The sequence below is a fragment of the Notolepis coatsorum genome (assembly GCF_963971535.1).
Source record: "Notolepis coatsorum genome assembly, chromosome: 6".
Classification (NCBI taxonomy): Eukaryota; Metazoa; Chordata; class Actinopteri; order Aulopiformes; family Paralepididae; genus Notolepis; species Notolepis coatsorum.
In genome coordinates this window covers 109,386,039-109,409,042 of record NC_140170.1, presented here as the reverse complement: position 1 = coordinate 109,409,042, position 23,004 = coordinate 109,386,039, and the positions used below count along the sequence as shown (strand labels likewise).

At 42.8% G+C, this 23,004-nt stretch overlaps 1 protein-coding gene across 1 annotated transcript in view; it reads left to right on the top strand.

The window, feature by feature from the left end:
• The first annotated feature begins 2,445 nt into the window (after positions 1-2,445).
• Positions 2,446-23,004, top strand: part of LOC311230277 (CTTNBP2 N-terminal-like protein) — a 37,414-nt gene continuing 16,855 nt past the window's right edge. Inside the window, exons 1-2 of the mRNA XM_084316500.1 lie at positions 2,446-2,539; positions 14,970-15,077. Coding sequence (XP_084172626.1) covers positions 2,501-2,539; positions 14,970-15,077 — 147 coding nt within the window. The 5' untranslated portion in view covers positions 2,446-2,500. The remainder of the gene's footprint in view (positions 2,540-14,969; positions 15,078-23,004) is intronic.

The window sequence follows — 23,004 nt, the reverse complement described above, 5'->3', positions numbered from 1 at the left end:
ACCTACGGAAGACTGCAATTCGAAACTGGCCCCTACAAATGTCCTAAACCATTTGTACAGTAAATGACCAAGTATGGCTTTGTCAGTATTCCAATGTACAGTGTACAGTGTCCCCCACCCACCCCCTACCCCCCCCCCCCCCCCACCTCCAATGTACAGTACGCCCCCCCCCCAACCCCACCCCACCCACCCAACCTCCTCCAATGTACAGTTTCTACGTCAAATGTATATACACTATTTTCTGGACACTTTTGTATCACAAACAGTACTGTATTTGCAAATCTGGTATGTCATAAACGTATAGATGTAGCAGTACTGTCTATCTGTATGTTGTGTGTGTTATGATGAATTGAAAATGGGGGACTGTGATGTAAACAAGACTAAAGTCTTTCTCTGGTCTGCATTCCCTTAACAATTGTATGTATTGAGCTGTACTGTACTGTAGCCTACCCATTCTGCAATCTGTTAATAAACTTTTCAATCAATCAATCAATCAATCAACCAAGCCCCTTTCGTGACTGTGATGCACGCCAACAAGGTTTGGCCGAGTGAATCCACAGTCCCTTGCTCCACCATAGGAAACTATGTGGATTCACTAGAATTGATTGATTGATGTCCGTAGATCCTTTCTTCAAGGTGTTCCTAAATCCAAACTCTAAACAGATTTATTGCAGTTTTAACTCAACACACATAGCACAGCTGAGGATAAGCACATTTTTGACAGCAAACATGTGTCAAAGACATCCCTGGTTTGTTGATATACTGAATATACTGTATCTCTCCCCCCAAAAGAGCTGGTGTGGACATCCTCTGTGACTAGTAGCAGGGGGCACTGCTTGTGATTCCAAGGCCCCATGAGGAGTCCATGCCGGTGGGCCCCAGTATAGCCTACCTCTATCCATGCAGACGTTCTTGAGTCCAACTCAACCCTGTCCCTATAGACCACACGCCTGAGCTACTTGTGCAACAGGTCTCTGTCTCAGGCTGCCATACCAAAAAAAAACAGACCTTGTACAAAATTAATATTTGATCTCCATTTCACACCTGATGCTCCATACTGGTTGCCAGAGCCTCAGCTGGGAGGTCACACAGTGGCTGCCAGACGGGGAGGAGGAGAGGGAGGGGGGGGGGCTAACGGTAAATAGCATTCGAGGCTTGATGGGAGCAGACATTTACCAGCATCACCTGGCACCTGTTTCAGTGGTGGTGGGGGTGGGTTTGTTATATATCCAGTGCTCTATATCTGTTTTATATTTTGGATATCTGACTCCCCATAGATGGAGTAGATGGTCTGCAGGCAACACTGTGGGAAGGTGTGACCTCACGACCATACCTAGCCAGCCCATGGTTGTGGAGCCTGTTGGCTACTGGCACAAAGGACTGACAGAGTTGTGTGCGTGCGTGTGTGTGTGATTGATTGATTGAAAACTTTATTAACAGATTGCAGAATGGATACAGTACAGTACAGCTCAATACATACAATTGTTAAGGGGATGCAGACCAGAGAAAGACTTTCGTCTTGTTTACATCAGGGTCCCCCATTTTCAATTAATCATAACTGAAAAATAATTCAGGCAATCTTGTGAGATAGCTGTCATCAGCATAGGCTATGCTGCATAGCCATCAAACTGCTGCTGCAGTGCTGAGTAATGCCAAGGAAGGTGTGAGGACTCACTACCTGCGTTTCTGAGGGGAAACAACAGGGCAAGTCAATACCTGCACCTGCTTTTGTTTCTAAGCTCTTTGTTCTGTCTCAGTGACACTGGGTATAGGAATGATGACGTCTTTCAATTCCCCAGACACGGAGGACACCACAGCTCTCAGACGCCTTTACTAGTTTACTCCATTATGTGCGTATTGGTGTTTTCTTCTATGATTGAGTTGAGTTGCCAGTAGAAATGCCTACTGCTTCCAATAACTAAGCTGCAGTGTAGACTATTCGAGCAGCTCACGTACTGTGATTATGCCACCAGGCTGCAGTGTCACAGACAACGTTAAGAAAGAGAGGGATATGGAGGTTGCGAATTATAGGTCTAATGTGTATTATGAAGTGATACTTGTAGTGGGTGTTAGTAGGCAGGCAGGGGAGGAACAAAATCATACAAACTCTCTGTTCATTGAATAGGTTAAAAGATTAGACGTGAATTGCAAGCGATTGAGCTTTTTTCAGAACTGCTCACTAGCATTCTGTCTAGCAATTCAATCGAATAAAGCAAGGAATGCAAGCCTGCCTTGCCACTGAGAAATTCTTTAGTAAGAGCAGGGATTGAGAAAAAAACCTAAACAAAGAAATCCATCCAAAATCCACCAGACGGGACAACCTCCTTTCCCAGCCCTTTTGGCCGAGGCAAGTCTGTCATTGGTCAATGCTTCAGGGTCGGCCTTAACTACTGGCTGAATCACGTGTCAGTTACAATACAGGCCAGCCCATTTGTTCCGCTGTGTCGGGATCTGAAGAAGCGAATCAAGTCAAGCAAATTATCTGACAGAAGAAAAGTTCATGTTGGAGTGTATGAAGACTTCAGAAGGACATATGAAGGTAAATGTTTTGCACATGTTGTTTCTATGTTAGCTATGCAAAGCCCGATCATCTAATCTGCATAGTTGTATCGTTGTTCATCCACTTTTTGATCTAATATATATATATGTAGTAAGGCTGTTGTAGGCCTGACAAAAAAAATCCATCTACTTCTACTGGAATTGCCTGAATGATGCAAAGTGATGTTTAAATAGTTTTTCTTTGAAGTATTTTCTTACATCGTGATTTGTCCACACTTGACGCATTTTCACAGACAAAACTACTCAAAGTTACATGCTGAGGATACAGGGTATGTCATCTTCTGTTCTGAAACCTTTTGGCTGTTAAATAAATATGTTTATATACTGCGCATCTTAATGTGGGATTCCAATTCCAATCGGACGGAGATACATTTGGGTATAGTCTAGCCTAAAAAAACACATTCACATGTGGTCTCTCTGTTATGTTTTGTTGTTATCTTAGTTAAACTATTGTAACACTGGAAGAACTTGTGGTTGTTTTCTGTAACTTTTTTTGTTAATATTTTGTTTTGTTTGTTTGTTTGCTTTTGTTTGTTGATCATGATGCAATTCTGTAACTGGTAGTGGTGTTTTTCTTCGTTGTTGTTGTTGCTGTTGTTGTTGTTGTTGTTGTTGTTGTTGTTGTTGTTATTGTTAGGATCACATAACAAGTTGGAGGCTGTAATCCAGGCATACTGTATGCATACATACACTGTGGTCACCCGTTGTGATTAACAGTAGGCTATAAGGAAGTAGATGAGATCTGACTGACCTGTATCCTACCTGGTCCCCCTGGTGTCCCCTCATAGCATTGTAAAAGGGGTTTTATAGCCCGTGACATTTGTCTACATGCAGTGACTGAAGGAGGGGTTTGTTTTGACGTTGCACTGCCTGTTTGCAACTGTTTGCAACAAGGGTGGTCTAGAAGAGCACGTTGAAATGATCCTACAATTTGAATGTTGCTGTGCAGTTTGATATGCTACATAGTGTTGAAACAAATTAATTACCATCTGTAATGGCCTATACCGTTCCACAGACATTACAGTAGGCATAACTGTCCTGTGTAGCCAAGTGGGTGCAGCGTGACATTCACACTGCCAAGGGGAGGGCTTTGAAGACCACTATGCATAACATTGGCCATCAAGTGGCATGCTAATGGCTTAAGGTCTTCATGGACAGCGCCAGTGAGATTTATTAGGGACAGAATTATAAGGAAAATGTTTAGGCTATAGGGACATTTTTACATAATTGTACTGTTTAGAAATAACTCATTCACTATGGAAAAAAACCGACTAACAGATTCTTGGTCAACTAAGACCAAACCGATCTGTTAATAGAAGTATGAGGGGGTCGGGCAGCCCTAGTGCTGTTAGTTGGAGAAAGGAACTTGCATAAACTCGTAATCTGGGTGCACATGGCCGTATACAGGGTAGTATCTGTGGTTAGGGCATGCTGTTAAGTGTTTTTAATGAGTTTACAATGTTGCAAGCTAAAGACACATGGCTGACTAGGCTTAAAACAAACAGGGATAAGGGGATTATACACACAAGCCTCTCGTCATAGGAAGTGAAGCTAAGAGAATGTGTGGGAATATTTGGACTTCCCATTCTATGGCTTGGTGTGTGTTCTTTCAAGTTTAGGGCATCTCACTCAGGGATTATGTGAAATAGCCTGTACAAAAAAGTAGCATGGTATTGTATGAGGGTACCATGATATTACCGTCAAATCGGAATCACATTATTGACGTCATTAAAAGGTGTTAAATCACGCATTCCTTGTGGCTCCGCAGAGCATCATATTACACATTATGTTCAGTCAGGAGCCCTTGTTGAGTAGGCGGATGGCCTCCAGGAAGAAGCTGTCCTGGTGGCAGGAGGTTCTGGTGCGTACAGCTCTCCATCTCCTGCCAGAGGGGAGGTTCTGGTGCGTACAGCTCTCCATCTCCTGCCAGAGGGGAGGTTCTGGTGCGTACGGTCCTCCATCTCCTGCCAGAGGGGAGGTTCTGGTGCGTACGGTCCTCCATCTCCTGCCAGAGGGGCGGTTCTGGTGCGTACAGCTCTCCATCTCCTGCCAGAGGGGCGGTTCTGGTGCGTACGGTCCTCCATCTCCTGCCAGAGGGGAGTTTAGTGAAGAGGTGGTGACCAGGGTGTGTCTGGTCGGAAGCAAACTTACCACCAGCCCTCCTTTAGTCTCTCAGGGTGTAACTGATATGATGATAGATGTGATCTTCTCAGCCAAGTGGATCACACACTGCAGCCTGGTCCTGGAGGAGACTGAGGGGAACCAGCCAGTAATGGAGGTAGTGATGGTGATTTCAATGATCGCTCTGTAGAACTGAACCAGGATACGAGGGGAGATGTTCAGCTTGTTGAGTTGTTTCAAAAAGTACATCCTCTGTTGGGCTTTTAAAAATGTTCGTTATTGCGGCGATGTTGTCGTCCCTTTTGAGGGAGTTGGATATGGTGGCCCACAGGCACTTAAATGACTCAAACAGTTCCAAAGCTGACACATTCATTTCCAGGGGGAGCGAGCAGACTGTCTCTTCTCATCTCCACTGTCTTTTGAGCATCCAGCATCAAGACGCCAGCTGGGCCCTCTTTCATCATTGTTGGTGATGAGGCCCACTACCAGGGCCGTTTCTAGATTTTTGGGGGCCCTATGCAAAATGTTGTTTGGGGGCCCCTATCTTGTGAAACTATGGTGGGGGGATTCCAAACCCTCTAAGGTGGGCATGTATTTAACATTTAAATGCATCAATCTGGTTCACTTTAAGAGGAAAAGAGGCTAGATCCGTGATTTTTTCCCCCCTTAAATTTCGGAGTTACAATATTGAAATTTAAATGGAACTATTTAAGATAAAGTTAAAGTTAAATAAAGTTTGAAAATGCAACTACATCTTTGTCAGTAAGCTACTTAGTTTTTTGTTTTGTTTTTTATTATAAAGAAACGCCCACTTGCGGTCATAAGCAGTAGCCTATCGGTAAAATGTTTGTAAATTATTTGTTACATCCCTACAGGATATATATACAGTATATTATAAATATTTTTCCTTGAGCATATAGGTGCTTTGACTCAACGCACGAGAGTGAGAGACTGGTCATAAATTTTTTTTTATTAAAAAAGGCAAAAATGGCAACTTCGGGGGCCCTATGCAACCGCAAGTCTGCATACAGCAAGAAACGGCTTTGCCCACTACTAGGGTGTTTTCTGCCACCTTAAAGCGGAAATACCACAGCTAAAGCAACATAAAACTCATTTACCAGATTGAGGCATAACTGATTAATTCTCTCTTATGTGGCCAAAGTGATCTCTGCTCAGAAACATTGGCCACAGAATTGTAATTATCATGCTAATTTAGTATTTGACATCATAATGACCCATCATGGCTTAACCCTCACTCAAAATGGGTGGGTCATTTGAATTTCCCGATACTTCGATCATCTCTCTCAATCAGCTTTCCACTCTCTCTCACTAGGTAACAGAGTAACCAGAAGTAAATACTCACCCCTTCCTCTCCTTGAGTGTGTCTGGTAGGAGTGGCAACTTTGTCAGACACCCGCGGTGTGGTCCTTCGTAAAGCTGGAAGCTGGAGCATGCACGCACAGTAGTTTAGGGCTATTTCTCTGGTCTGACGATATGTAGCTAGCTGTGAGCAAATTTTACTCTGTAGTAAAAACGATGGTAAATAAATACAAGAGAGACCTAGAGTGGAATTCCCCTTAAAAACAACTTGATGGAGGGTTCATTGTCAGCACGGCCATTAATGTACAGTGAGTACAGCAGGGGAGGCGGCACAGGAGTGGTACGGGCCTAGTCGAACAATCTGGAAGGAAGTCAGAGATCCAATGACTTAATGGAAAGCAGAGTTCGGCTAGTTTGCTGTGGAGCAGCTCCGTTACGATGGCGTTGAAAGCTGAGGTGAAGTCTGCAAACAGAACCCAGGCGTAGCTGTAGTGGTTTGGGCTCGTCCAGGTGTTCGTAGTGGAGACACAGGTTTAACTGCATCATCCATCAATGAGGAAGGTCTTAACGAGCGTGACGATGACACACATTCATGTAGGCCTACTCTGGCCCTGGCGTGCTAACAACACAGCACACACACACACACTCTCACACAGTGATTACAGTAGTGAAATTAGCAGCAAGCCTGTAAAGCTAAACCAAGGGAGGTGTGTGTGCTGTATTTTAATTAGCGTTTACCCATGTGGTCAGGCCACAAACCATGGATGCTGGTGGTAAAGGCACTAAAGGCAGAGCACTGAATGTCTCATTTCTGTGAGAAGGCTACTACACTACAGGGATACGGCTATAGAAAAGATTTTGAGGAAGGAAAATCTTTTGGCGATCCCACATTAATCTCATTTCCTTGTCTGTTGTGGTTGCGTCACTGTAACTGTTCACTACACGCAAATGGCGTTTTGATCATAATTAAGAAAAATCAACGTCTCGCCCGTCTCAACCATTTCTGTGCCAGCGTCGAAGAGGCGTTCACATTCAGAGCTCTCGGGTTGTTGATGTTATCACAGATGCCTGTGTGGGAAAGAGTAGGGTCCAGTAGCTACGGCTCAGATATGAAATCCACACACAGCTCCCATCTCTCATTATGTAACCAAACCAACCCCTCCAGATGACTGCATGATGTGGAAACTTGTGGCCACCGCAGACTGAGAGCTCCAAGCAGAATCCAGCGTAGGCCTGCGCCGAAGACGACGGCTAGTTAAAGCACGGATCACAACCCCAACAAACGTAGAGTAGAGGGAGGACGCAGAAGCCGGGGCACGTGACACAGAACGGCTCTGGTGTTTAGACCGAAACGACATCTTAACAGATTGTTTGTAACTGTTTTAGCGCTGAGATCATCTCTCCATTTCAGCAGTGGAGTGGAGTTCCATCTACAGACCCTCTGCCCTACAGTAGTTAAAGGCCCTCTGCCTACACTAGTTAAAGACTAGAGCCATATGAAATCCGTTTTATTATTTTCCAAATTCCATTTTATTTTTTCCCAAATTCCGTTTTTTCCGTTTTAATATTGCAGAATTCTGTATTTTGCTTTTTACGCTCATTTTACCATCAGAAATTGTGTCTAATAAGTGGGAATGAATAAATGTCCACAATTCAATAAGATATAACAGTCTTTTTTAATGTTTTTAAGTGCTGCAACTCAGAAACACAGTTCAATTTTACACAATATTTTTCAATTAATATTGTGACAAAATAAAAATACATATTTCAAGTGTAAACAATAGATACAGCTAGCTACTACTGACATTATCACAATGACAACGTCAGTAACCTAGCTATATCTATTATATTGTGATGAAATATAGTAATGCATAATTTAGGCACCTTTAGTTTAGTTTATTTCGATTATAAAGGACGGTGTATAATGACAATCGTTTGCATTAAACAAATGGATGGGTGCACTAGATTTAGCAAGAAGCTATCATTTCCATCTATAGTCCTATGTACTGTAACGTTTCATAGCTATTTAAGTTTATTTAGATTGTAAAGGGCAGTGTATAATGACAATCGTTTGCATTAAACAAATGGATGAGTGCACCAGATTTAGCAAGAAGCTATAATTTCCATCTATAGTCCTATGTACTGTAACGTTTCATAGCTATTTAAGTTTATTTAGATTATAAAGGGCAGTGTATAATGACAATCGTTTGCATTAAACAAATGGATGAGTGCACCAGATTTAGCAAGAAGCTATCATTTCCATCTATAGTCCTATGTACTGTAACGTTTCATAGCTATTTAAGTTTATTTAGATTATAAAGGGCAGTGTATAATGACAATCGTTTGCATTAAACAAATGGATGGGTGCACCAGATTTAGCTAGAACTTCTAGAAGCTATCATTTCCATCTATAGTGTTTTGGGAAGCACGGTGTTTCCCCTTGTTTTTGACATGCCCTTTCGAGACCAAATGATCATCGCACGTATTTTTGCGGGTCCAATCACAGTATGTTGACAATATTTACAAAACAACTTATCGCCGGAGGCATAAAAATCATTCGGATACTGCTCTGCTCTGAATTTAGGGTTTAGTGTGGTATTTCGTAGCTTTTTGGATGCTGTTAATACCGGAGCAGCTACACGCTTGGACATTGCTGTGTTGTTGTGAAGCAGTGTGGAAGTGACGCGCGCGGTGTAACACGCTTTAGCGTCCCGGTCATGTTTGCTTTGCACCAAACGTTCCACCGTTATCCCGAAAACGGAATTACAGTCCAAATTATGGCAAATTCTGCAATATTCCACGTTTAACAGGTAATTCCATTTTTATTGCTCAATTCCGCGATTCCGTCCGCGATTCCGTGATCGCGGATTTCATATGGCTCTATTAAAGACCCTCTGCCTACACTAGTTAAAGACCCTCTGCCTACACTAGTTAAAGACCCTCTGCCTACAGTAGTTAAAGACCCTCTGCCTACACTAGTTAAAGACCCTCTGCCTACACTAGTTAAAGACCCTCTGCCTACACTAGTTAAATACCCTCTGCCTACACTAGTTAAAGACCCTCTGCCTACACTAGTTAAAGGCCCTCTGCCTACACTAGTTAAAGGCCCTCTGCCTACACTAGTTAAAGACCCTCTGCCTACACTAGTTAAAGACCCTCTGCCTACACTAGTTAAAGACCCTCTGCCTACACTAGTTAAAGACCCTCTGCCTACACTAGTTAAAGACCCTCTGCCTACACTAGTTAAAGACCCTCTGCCTACACTAGTTAAAGACCCTCTGCCTACACTAGTTAAAGACCCTCTGCCTACACTAGTTAAAGACCCTCTGCCTACACTAGTTAAAGACCCTCTGCCTACACTAGTTAAAGACCCTCTGCCTACACTAGTTAAAGACCCTCTGCCTACACTAGTTAAAGACCCTCTGCCTACAGTAGTTAAAGACCCTCGGCCTACAGTAGTTAAAGACCCTCTGCCTACACTAGTTAAAGACCCTCTGCCTACACTAGTTAAAGACCCTCTGCCTACACTAGTTAAAGACCCTCGGCCTACACTAGTTAAAGACCCTCGGCCTACACTAGTTAAAGACCCTCTGCCTAGTACCCTAGTTAAAGACCCTCTGCCGACACTAGTTAAAGACCCTCTGCCTACACTAGTTAAAGACCCTCTGCCGACACTAGTTAAAGACCCTCTGCCTACACTAGTTAAAGACCCTCTGCCTACACTAGTTAAAGACCCTCTGCCTACACTAGTTAAAGACCCTCTGCCTACACTAGTTAAAGACCCTCTGCCTACACTAGTTAAAGACCCTCTGCCTACACTAGTTAAAGACCCTCTGCCTACAGTAGTTAAAGACCCTCGGCCTACACTAGTTAAATACCCTCTGCCTAGTACACTAGTTAAAGACCCTCTGCCTACACTAGTTAAAGACCCTCTGCCTACACTAGTTAAAGACCCTCGGCCTACACTAGTTAAAGACCCTCTGCCTAGTACCCTAGTTAAAGACCCTCTGCCGACACTAGTTAAAGACCCTCTGCCTACACTAGTTAAAGACCCTCTGCCGACACTAGTTAAAGACCCTCTGCCTACACTAGTTAAAGACCCTCTGCCTACACTAGTTAAAGACCCTCTGCCTACACTAGTTAAAGACCCTCTGCCTACACTAGTTAAAGACCCTCTGCCTACACTAGTTAAAGACCCTCTGCCTACACTAGTTAAAGACCCTCTGCCTACAGTAGTTAAAGACCCTCTGCCTACACTAGTTAAAGACCCTCTGCCTACACTAGTTAAAGACCCTCTGCCTACACTAGTTAAAGACCCTCTGCCTACACTAGTTAAAGACCCTCTGCCTACACTAGTTAAAGACCCTCTGCCTACACTAGTTAAAGGCCCTCTGCCGACACTAGTTAAAGACCCTCTGCCTACACTAGTTAAAGACCCTCTGCCGACACTAGTTAAAGACCCTCTGCCTACACTAGTTAAAGACCCTCTGCCTACACTAGTTAAAGACCCTCTGCCTACACTAGTTAAAGACCCTCTGCCTACACTAGTTAAAGACCCTCTGCCTACACTAGTTAAAGGCCCTCTGCCTACACTAGTTAAAGGCCCTCTGCCTACACTAGTTAAAGGCCCTCTGCCTACACTAGTTAAAGACCCTCTGCCTACAGTAGTTAAAGACCCTCGGCCTACACTAGTTAAAGACCCTCTGCCTACACTAGTTAAAGACCCTCTGCCTACACTAGTTAAAGGCCCTCTGCCTACACTAGTTAAAGACCCTCTGCCTACAGTAGTTAAAGACCCTCTGCCTACACTAGTTAAAGACCCTCTGCCTACAGTAGTTAAAGACCCTCTGCCTACACTAGTTAAAGACCCTCTGCCTACACTAGTTAAAGACCCTCGGCCTACACTAGTTAAAGACCCTCTGCCTAGTACCCTAGTTAAAGACCCTCTGCCGACACTAGTTAAAGACCCTCTGCCTACACTAGTTAAAGACCCTCTGCCGACACTAGTTAAAGACCCTCTGCCTACACTAGTTAAAGACCCTCGGCCTACACTAGTTAAAGACCCTCTGCCTACACTAGTTAAAGACCCTCTGCCTACACTAGTTAAAGACCCTCGGCCTACACTAGTTAAAGACCCTCTGCCTACAGTAGTTAAAGACCCTCGGCCTACACTAGTTAAAGACCCTCTGCCTAGTACACTAGTTAAAGACCCTCTGCCTACACTAGTTAAAGACCCTCTGCCTACACTAGTTAAAGACCCTCTGCCTACACTAGTTAAAGACCCTCTGCCTACACTAGTTAAAGACCCTCTGCCTACACTAGTTAAAGACCCTCTGCCTACACTAGTTAAAGACCCTCTGCCTACACTAGTTAAAGACCCTCTGTCGACACTAGTTAAAGACCCTCTGCCTACACTAGTTAAAGACCCTCTGCTGACACTAGTTAAAGACCCTCTGCCTACACTAGTTAAAGTCTCTCTGTTAAAAAGCATCCCAGCGCTGCTTATTAGTGGAATAAAATACAGCTGTGATCGTGTTTCAAAAAGCATGGCCTCCTGCACATGTTCCCCTGGTCCTAACGCGGTCGTGGATGTTTGAGGTGCGGACACCGCGAGGCTTGTCAGTAGACCCAACACAGCTGGGAGATTAGGGTGCATGGACACTACAAAGAGACCACAGTGCATTTCAAACAGCCTGTACTCCAACTCTCTCCGGGGGCCCAGCATAAGGGGAAGACATATTAGCACAGTGACACAGAGAAGGAGAACTCTTTGAAATGCTATAGGAGACAAGGATTTTGATGAGGAAGACAAAAAACATCCATTATCAGTTTGCTGGGCTCATAATGTGGATGATGACAACCGGAATAATTTGGACGTGCTGGAATCTGAAGTGTGGTTATTATTTGATCTGATCTCTTTCTGTATCTGGCGGCCACATGTATAGGCTCGTCTCTTGGGCTTGGGTCGCCTCATTGAGCTGAAGTGTTTGTCCAAATGCCACTCAGAAAAATCAAATGAACTATTTTTTTTTTTTTTTTTGGTCTTTTTCCCCCTCCATTTTCCTCCGATTTTCTCCCATCCCAATGTTAGTCGTATGCCAATTCCCAGTCCCTTCCTGGTCGCTGCGCACTTACCCCCCACAGTCAGATCATCTGGGAGAGTGGAGGCTACCACGTGCTTCCTCCGACACACGTCCAGCCAATCACCGCTTCTTTTCACCTGGCAGCGCGGATTCTCATTGAGAGGGCGTAGCGTGTGGGAGGACCACACTATCCCCCTCACGTCCAATCCGCGCTTAGCAGGCGCCCCGACCGAACTGTAGGAGTCGCTGTTTACAACGACCCGGACCCACCCCGCCAGCTTCTCCCACCCTCTGATACAGCCAATTGTATCAGTGCAGACGGCCAGCCAAGCTGGTGACAACCCCGGAGCTGTGAGCTGGATTCGAACAGGCAAATCCAGCTCAGCTCCGGGGCTGGTGACGAACGCAATCTCCGCTCGGCCACCTAACCGCCCAAATGAACTATTTTAATGGGAGGCTCAGTATTCACTTATCAAGTTCATACTGTTGCAGCTATTAACATCCATCTAGGCTTTAGCAGCAGCTTATGATGCCTGGTAAAAGCATTGAATCCTTTTTATGAACAGAGGATTTGGGCTTGGGACAAATGTCCAAATTTTTTTGCCTGGGTTGTATTGTAAGGAGTGCTCTCTTTCTTAGATCCATACCCACATTCAAAACCGCTCTTAAAGAGCACCTACGGGAGGCTGCAATTCGAAACTGGCCACCGTAAATGTCCAAACCCCCCCACCCCCACCCCCTCCTAATAGACAGTCTCCTCCCCACCGCATGTATATATTCTCCCCCCACCGTATGTATATTTCTCTCCCACCCACCCACCCCCTCCTAATGTACAGTCTCCTCCCCACGTATGTATATATTCTCTCCCCACCGTATGTATATTTCTCTCCCACCCACCCACCCCCTCCTAATGTACAGTCTCCTCCCCATCATATGCATATACTCTCTGTCAGGATCTATGGGTAACAGTCCATTCTCTTCGGTTCAAATAACAAACTCAGCAAGACCGACGGCTTCTCAGTTACAGTGGGTGACAATATTGTCACAAGGAAAGACGAAATTACCTACCTGGGTTCCATCCTAGAGGCAAATCTTTCCTGTGACAAAATGGCATCCAATGTAATAAAAAAAGTCAACCAACGAACTAGATTCTTGTACCGGATCTCCTCTCTGGTAAACAAGAATACCCTGAGGACTCTGGCAGGAGCACTCATTCAAGGGTACTATGACTATGCGTGCACCTCATGGTACCAAAGCACCTCAAAGGCGCTTAAAACAAAATTACAAACATCACAAAACAAACTGGTCAGACTACTACTTGACCTGAACCCCAGAACCCACCTCACCCCTGCCCACTTTGCCAACCTAGGATGGCTTAGAGTAGACGACAGAGTACAGCAACTTGCAATGGGCCTGGTCTACAAGATACACTATACGACCGGGGTGCCCATGTACATGTCAAAATACTTCCCAAAGGTCAGTGAATACCACAACCACTACACCAGAGGAAGCTCAACAAATCATGTTAAACCCAGATTCGGCTCAAACAAGGGACTAAACACGTTTCGCAATTATGCCACAACAATGTGGAACGCCCTACCCAAAGCTGTAAAGGAATGTGAATCCCTGCCCACATTCAAAACCGCCCTTAAAGAGCACCTACGGGAGGCTGCAATTCGAAACTGGCCACCGTAAATGCCCAAAACCCCCACCACCTCCTAATAGACAGTCTCCTCCCCACCGCATGTATATATTCCCTCCCCGCCGTATGTATATTCCCCTCCTACCCACCCACCCCCTCCTAATGTACAGTCCCCTCCCCATCATATGTATATACTCTGTCAGGATCTAGGGGTAACAGTACTGTATATTTGAATACCGCCTATGTCACAAATGTATCAGTACTAAATACCTATATGTCCCTATGCCATAAATGTCATGTATGTTATGTATGTCATAAATGTCTATATGAATTGAAAATGGGGGACCCTGATGGAAACAAGACAAACGTCTTTCTCAGGTCTGCATCCCCTTAACAATTGTATGTATTGAGCCGTACTGTATTGTACCCATTCTGCAATCTGTTAAATAAAGTTTTCATTCATTCATTCATTCATTCATTCATTCATTCATTCATTATGTCATAAATGTCACTATGAATTGAAAATGGGGGACCCTGACTACTAAACTAGACAAACGTCTTTCTCTGGTCTGCATCCCCTTAACAATTGTGTGTATTGAGCCGTACTGTATTGTACCCATTCTGCAATCTGTTAAATAAAGTTTTCATTCATTCATTCATTCAGATGCACGCTTAATTGTGTCCAAGTTAGTAACTTTATTCAAAATCGGAAAACTGTTTCCCTACAGGACACTAGTTTTCTCTCTCTGTTACTACGGCTAATTACTGTGTGTCTACAGAGAAACCCTCTCAATATCACCTCCTGAAATAGTTTATTATCTAGTTTATTTGTTTTTCTGTGTCCCTTCTCTTTGTCATTATAAGAGACAAAACTCTCCACACATTTTCTTCTCTCTTCCGAGATGCTGAATGCATATCCACCCACACACATACTGTACACAATGTTGTATTGGCCTGGATCAGAGGTATCGGAATCGGATATCTGAATGCTATGGATGTTAGTAGCGTCTGGAGGGAAGACTTTCTTCCAGACCTGGTGAGATGGAAGCAGGATAGATCTTTTGGGGGGGATTTAAAAAGCAGAGGTTATGAAACAATATATAGGCTATATTTGCCCTGGTCTGTCTGCGTGTGGTTATTGTCATTGTCAAGAGTAATAATCATGATCCCATGCAGGGTGTAGGCCTACATTATGAAAATGTCCAATCAATCAATCAATGCTATTCTTTCATCTATTTCCCCAGCAGTCCCAGCTGAACATGGAGAGTCTGAGCAAACCTGAGCTGCTGATGTTGTTCAGTATACTGGAGGGAGAGCTGGAGGCCCGGGACCTGGTCATACATGCCCTAAGGGTAGGTATCTATGGACAGTATGTACAAATCAGTAATGATAATATAGGCCTTTGAGTAAAAATACATGACGTATAAATGGGACCACTGGGTGTACTATGATACATACCTGAGCAGCAGTGCCTGCATGGCAATTGGCAATTAAATGAATCACCATGGTTACAAATTACAGTCCTAGGTGACTCAGGGGGCTAGCGGAGCAATGCAATATACTGGTGATATTGTTGTTTTTGAATCTAGTACACAACCTTTAACCCTTTCACTACCACACTACAGAAGGTTAACCTTTCACTATCACACTACAGACGGTTAACCATCTGTAGTGTGATAGTAAAGGGTTAACCTTCTGTAGTGTGGTAGTGAAAGGGTTAACCTGCTGTCATGAGGCAGTGAAAGGGTTAACCTCCTGTATTGTCACCGTGAAAGGGTTAACTGTTTGATAGTGGGGCAGTGAAAGGGTTAAAAGAGTCAACACTTGGACCGCAGGAAGACTAGCAGTTGCTGATGTCTCAGCTAATGGGGATCATAATAAAACATACAAATAAAAAGGGATTTGCATGCTTTTCAGTAAGATTTGGGTTCAGGTTCGTAATTCTGAGTGGAAATACAGTAGACGTGACTGTCTATGATCTGACGATTCTTCGGTCCTCACTGCCAGGATAGGAACTACTGTAGGTATCATTGTCATTTGAGAGGTCACTTCAGGCACGGACTGTAGCTGGTTTCAGGTGAGGTAATCAGAACCTTGGTGGAAATGTATCGTAGTAGGGACTGCTGGCCATTGATACTCTAATACTAATTTTAGGGCAATTAAGTTTGGCCGAGGCCCACATTTTTTCCAAGCAATTGTATGGGGGGCCGGAAACAAAAACAATGGCTAATTTAATATATTGATAGTGAAAACATCTCTGTGACAGACCACCTTATAACTAAGACATACATTTGTGGCAGAGGCAGAGAATGGACAAAATAAACGAGCTGCGCATAGGTGGCATAATAAACTGTAAACGACATACACATTTGCACTGAACATTATACCTTTGTCTGTTTGCCATTTTATTATAAAACCAGAGACAAGCACCTCTCTCTTATCGGCCTATCTTACATTACGCGCAACCAATGCCTCTATCTGACAGCCATTTCTGTGGAGCGCACTGGACTATTGAGAAACAATAGGAATTTTCCATTGGTTCTCCCAGTCCACGTGACCATTTCTAGCATTTCCATTGGCTATAGTGACAGACATAGATATATGATAAATTGATAGATACAGCAGATTAGATGCAGTCCAGGGAAAACAACCAATCTAGATATTTCAAGATTCTATGCTTTACATCTGCGCATTCTCTGAGAGATGCACAAAATGTTTAGATGACAATCGATTCCGATACAATAAAGCAAGTCTTTATCACACAAACAAATCCAAAGATATTTAATGTTTTACAAAACATGTCTAGTGTTGCGCCCGGCTTTAGAGGGTTAAAAGCCTAATTGTATTTTTTATTTAGTTAATAAATGTCTCGTTGTAATTCCTTATATACCTAATGTAGCGCATCTTCTTGAAGCAGATTCAGCTTTTTTTGCTCTGATTTGACTTCAGTTTAATTGCATTGTTACTGTTCACATGTGTGGTGCCGTCAAAGTCATATATATATATTAGTAAAGATAAAGTTTGAATGACTTACTGAACTGGTGTTTTAATTTCACACCACACATGTGACTTTTTTCATGTTGAGCAAGCGCTACATTGCACCTCACTGCCTACCTGTTATTCACTCTCAACATGGATAAAACAAAGTATAAGCATTCTTTAGGTGGTGGTAGTTTCTATATTTGGACATTATAGCTAACATATAACCTAGCCTAGTTGGTCTGATTTTTATTTATTTATTTTTTTTAATTTGTTTTAATATTCTGAGGGGCCAGATATTATATATATTGAGGGGCCAATTTCAGCCTGCGGGCCGCCTATTGCCGACCTGTGTATCATTTAGAATTCTTTATTGATCAAATCCGACGATGTAAACTAACCTTTTTACAGCCACAAAATACAGCAAATAGAATTAAGAACCCATATGTACCTGTTGTCAAATACTAGTACTTTTCTCAAGAGCTCAGTCAATCACCTAGAGAAAGAAAACACATCTGTAGCCTATTTCTTATTATTCTTGGTGGGGCTATCCATTTGTTTTATGTTTGGATCAGCGATTGGGCCTTTAAGTAAAGGATCTGGAAACCAAGGTATTGGATACAAAGCTGTTGAGAGAAGGAGAGAGGAAATGAGGTAAGGCTAGTGAGATTTAACCCATGTGACCCTGATGATGGCTGCCGTTCCCTGTTGAAAACGGACCCCATACCCTTCATGTCTACGGATAGAAAGATCAAGCGTCCATATGCCTCAGTAAGGTTAATATTATTTCAGATCAATACTTCTAAACGTTCTAGCATCAATGTTGTATGGACTATTTACGTTTTTGGGTCCTTAGGCCTCGTCTCCACTGCATTGCCGCTTCTATCCATTTTAGAACAGTATTTGAGACGGTGTGCTCCAGTTAAAGGTGCTGTAAGTGATCTTTGTTCTACATGTTAAAATAAGTGTTAAGTAGCTCTACATTCCGGCAGCCATCAGTGTGTGGTCTGTAACATGGGTCTCCCAGTCCCTCCGCTCTGCAGTAAACATTTTCTGGTATCCCGTTCCCACTTTACCCAATCAGGAGAGAGAACTCTCACTGCAAAATTTGTCTTGACAAAAATAAGAAACAACCTAGTTTTAAGGAGATATGTGCTTGAAACAAGTAAAATAATCAGCCAGTGCAGTAAACAAATTTGTTTGGTAAAATTGAAATAAGTAAAAATATCTAGGGTTCTCTCTCCTGATTGGATAAAGTGGGATGGGATACAAGAGAATTGATGTTGTGTTTAATGCAGAGTGGATGGACTGGGAGACCCATGTAACTGACCAGACACTATATCAGTGATGGCTGTCGGAATGTAGAGCTATTTAAAACTTATTTTAACTTAATTTTCGAACATGTACATTTAGTTATGTTCTCTTTAAAAAAAAATTGTTTAATTGTTTTTTCTTTCCATTTCATTGCTAGAGATCAATTATTTGTTTTTGTTTTATATAGTTTGTATTTACATGTTTGAAATAAAGATTTCAAATAAAATCAAACTAAATAATTCCACTTACAGCATCTTTAACATGAACATGAGCTCCATTTGAAACAGCCATACTGTTGGCATACTACTGTATGTCAGCTAGCCACGTAGCATAAAGCCTCTCGTTACCGAAGTATGTGTCACTTGAGTATTGTCTGGGACCGCTTCCCTCTCACGTCTTAGTCATGCTGCTTTCTTTAGACACGGTGTCTTAGTAATGCTTGATGTGTTTACATGGTTGTCAGGAAGATGTCATGTCACTCAAGTCAGTCATGACCGTCTGTCCGGAACAGTGAATCACACAGTTCACACAGTTTATTGCACAATTACATATATAGAACTGAAACATTAAGAACTCATATTCCACTTAAAACTTTACATCCCAGCTTGATTTTGAGCTTTACAGCAATTCTACCTATTTGGAAACATATTCTGTTTCCTGGTGTAAAATGCACCATTGCAAGAACAAACTAGAGTGAGCCAGCAGCCCAGCGAGCAGTGGTGATGGTTTAAAAGGCCCTGCTGCTGAATGTTCAGGCGTTGTGTCTAGACCACATTCCTGCACTTCTCCTGGGATCTGGCCATCTAAGGCAAGAGGAGTTACAGCACGCTGGGCGCCCGATGACTCAATGTGAGCGAGACTAGGACTGAACAAATAAACATTGGCCTCAACTGGAGCTCCAGGGATATGTGCCCATGCTGCTTTCATATGGCTCCAAACCAGCGCAGACTGTTAACCCATTCACCACTGGGATTTGAATGGGTGTTGAAGTATTAACTGTTGCAGTGCTTTCATGGAGGGGAAGAAGCTCTGCCCTGTAGTAGAAAGAAGCACTCCTTGATCTCTATCGGAGAGCTAATTTATCTTTGTGTAGACTCAACTTGAAACGGGGTAGTGTAGTGTAGTAAAGCCTGGAATAGGCTGGTAGCTGTTGCTACTCTATACATCAGACCGGCACATCCTGGTACTTTGGCTGTTTTCACGGCCGTGCCGACCTTTGGGGCACAGACACTGTTCCTATTGACCGCCATTGTATTTGGCCTGTATAAAACACTGGTCACCATTGAGCGTTCACACCACTGTGAAAAGTTAGGTTTTCAGGTTTTTCCCCCAGTAAGCTGCAGGATATCTCCTAATTTCCTTACCTGTGACCTCATTTATAGAACCTTGCTTAGGATTTGCATGCTAACAGTGGCGGACGTACGCAAGTTCCAAAAGGTACGCACAATGATATTCTGATTTATAACAAGGTGTGTATGCATGTCCCACGCCAGTTCCCTGTTATAAATCACCATGCTCACATACCAACCCACAAACATGTCATTATATGGTACAGCTACGAAACCCAATGGCATTATATGAACCACGATTGATTGATTTTATTTATGGATATAGAATCAATATAAACTATGCCTGACTGAGGCATCGAACATGGCATCAGTTTAAACGTAGTCCTAAAAGGATGATGTACAGTAGTCTACCATCTAGAATGTCAGACTTTTATTTATAGTGATTTATAAATAGCCTATATAGCCTTTAATAATGTATGTGTCTGTGATTGGTATCAGTTGGTGATTGTTCTGTTAGAATAGAGACTCAATGGTTTGTGCCTATGGGTTACCGTATTTGACATTGTGCCGTTTGGAGAGCTAGGAGGGACTCTGCATTCAAAGTGAAAGTAAAAGACACACGTAAACACGACTCTAGCCTAAAGCTAACATCGGTTTGCTCGTTCTTGAACGTAACACGATGTATTTACCATTTCCTTGAAACTGGCTTTCTCCACAAAGTTAGGCTAAAGTTATGTGGTAACGTTATATACATGGTAAGAGCATATAGGTTCACAAAATGTTACCTTTTTGATAGGCTACAACAATGCGGTGAAGCAAGAGAACAAGGTAAAGAGAAACTGACTATAGTGCAACATTCATAACTCAAATAAAAATTATTCAATATTGTTCTGTTATCGGGGACACATGAGGGCTATTATCGTGGCCATGTGCACTATATGATAATATCGTCCCATCGCCAAAGCATAACACATAGCCTAAATAATCATATCATGTCCACATTATTTATGAGAATCAATTTCATAACATTGTTTAGCGATGACAGATCCAATTGAGTATGATTCCCAATTGGACTGTGCAACATATTTGAGGGGTTTTGCAATATCGGATATATGTATTGTTCACAATGGTGTAAATTTCAAAACATTCTCGGGTTTCACCCTGCTGCCAGTATGTTTGCAGTTTCTCATTTAGCCAGAACTGTTTGAGCTCGCTTGGAGGTAAGCCCATTCTCCAGTCAAGTTATTATTATTTTTTAATCCTGAAGTTTGCTCAGGAGTACGGTGTAGGCATTATTTTGTGCGTACAAGAGCTTTATAAATGAGGTCCCTGGACATTTAATATTAACTGACCCAAATCTAAGAGGTATTTCTTGGCAACGATGGTCTTCACTGTGATTTATATCTACGGTAGGCGTTTTATCCTGAAGTAGTTTATGAACACCATCTAATCCCTGTTTATTCCCAGAGATGTTTCCCCCCAAAAGGGGCGTGGTGCGACCAAAATAGACGTATTGCTGGTCTGATGTATTGTACAGGGAAAATTATAAAATTATATTACTGTGTAAAGATTTCAGTTTTTTCCCCTAATGGTCATGTTTCACTGCATCCATTGACCATAATCACATGGCAGACATTACAGGCTCAGGTCCCCTTTTCCCCTAACTTATTTTTTTATTCAAAAAAGGTTAGCAAGATTAAATTAACATGCCTGATGCCTTCCTAAGCAGCTGCCATAGTGTTGAGGAGTCAGCCATGTTGTTTTTGTGGTGTCCGGGCTGTCAGGAAAGCATCTTCAATGAGGTCCAATTTTCATCTACATGGGGATTGCATGTGAATCCCCAAGTAACTGGAAAAGGAGGCCCACTCGTGCTGCCTCGAGGCTGGCTCACTAATTAGCCTGTGTCACTGCCACACTGCATGGCCTGTGAGAAATGTACAGCTTAAAGCACTAATTGCCGTCCTTGTCATACTGCCGGAGAAAGCATTTTTCTTTAAAAACCTTTGAGTCTCCTCCACTTATGTTGATTTAGTTTAGCTTGTTTTATTTGACTTTAGCCTACTTTATTTGGTTTGGTTAACTGTGGCAAAAAGTGTCAGATCTGTAGTCTAATTTCAAGGTTTTATGAGGCCAAGTCCTTTCTGTCTCATCAATGGGTTAGCTTTAAAGACCAAGGACAGGATGTAAGGTTAATGATGTGGTGGTTCTATGCTCTGTTTATACTCAATTATACACAACTATCAATGGCATTCAAAGGATCCGCTGCATTTCACCCGTGTGACTCACTCCTGCAGCTGCTCACTTCTCCTCATGCTGTGGCTTTCAGTTAGTCTCTGGCAATGCTTATGTTTGGCTCACACAGCCCTGCACTCAGCCAGTGTCTTGGAAACGTGATGACAGGCCTTTATTCTTAGTTGAAAAGGGGAAGCGAAATGTGGAAATCAGCCTTTAATTAGCGGTTGGACTTCCCATGGCATCATACACCAGAGGTGCGTTCAACAAGGCATTATGTTTGCAAATGTCAACGTAAGTGCACATGTTTGTTTCTGTTTGAGATTAAATGTCTGCAAATGTTAGTAAACAAGTAAGTCCCATATGGCTGCCATGACTACTATTGTACTGTTTGTTCAAGTTGGGATTTGTTTCTGCTCTCCCTTTCATTATTGTTGTAGCTTACCTTTTCAAATAGCATAGTAGACATTAAATGGACTGCATTTATCAAGGACACTTCAACACACTGCCAGTAGGAGCCGGAATCGAACCAGGAACCTTCAGATTACCAGACTACCGCTCTACCTCCTGAGCCACTGTCGCCCCATTAGCAGCAGATCAAAGTTAAAATGTGTCTTTTTTATAAATAGTTAGACAGGTTTACCATCTTTTTGTCAGTCCCTTTCCTGCCACAGTGTACTGCCACTGCACATTGGTACCCAGAGGTGTGAATGGCTTTCCTCCAGAGTGCAGATCTGGCCCATTCATGCATTCACCTGCAGTGATTGCCAGTCTCACTTATGTGAACACTAGTGTGGTGATGAGGAGGAGGAGGGCGGTGTCTACATTACGTGCCTTCAAAACAACATAGGTACGCAATTATTTAAAATCATGGGAACCCTGGTCCTCATTCTTAAACGGACATAATATAAAACATACCAAGGATTCCCTTCGTAACTCTATTTACGTACTTATTTGGCATTCTTGAACGGCTTGGTATTGTAAATTCTTTGTAGGAATTACGTACTCGAAAAGGTAGTTGTAAATCGGAAGACCGGTGTGCGCCCGTGGTTTCAACAGCTTTCTCTGGCACAAGTCATTGGGGTTTGCCGATACTACAGACATCCATGGAATTAAATAATTATAATGATAATTAATATGACACTATTTGTATCATTAACAATTTAGTTATACATTTATAGCCATGACTCAACAACCATGTCCGAAAATAAACAAATAAATAAAAACTAAACTGATCGCCGCAGATATAGCTATAGTAGAATATACTATTAATATTCCATTCACCGTCTTGTTATTCTTTTTTTTTTATCCACTTTTTCTCCTCTTTTTCTATTTTTCTCTCATCCCAATTCCACTGTGCCAATTCTCCCCTCCCCTGTCTTGAACGTTGCTCGCATATGCACCCCACTGGCTGGTTGTAGGGAGGATAGAAGCCTTGCATCACGTGTCTCCTCCGATACACGAG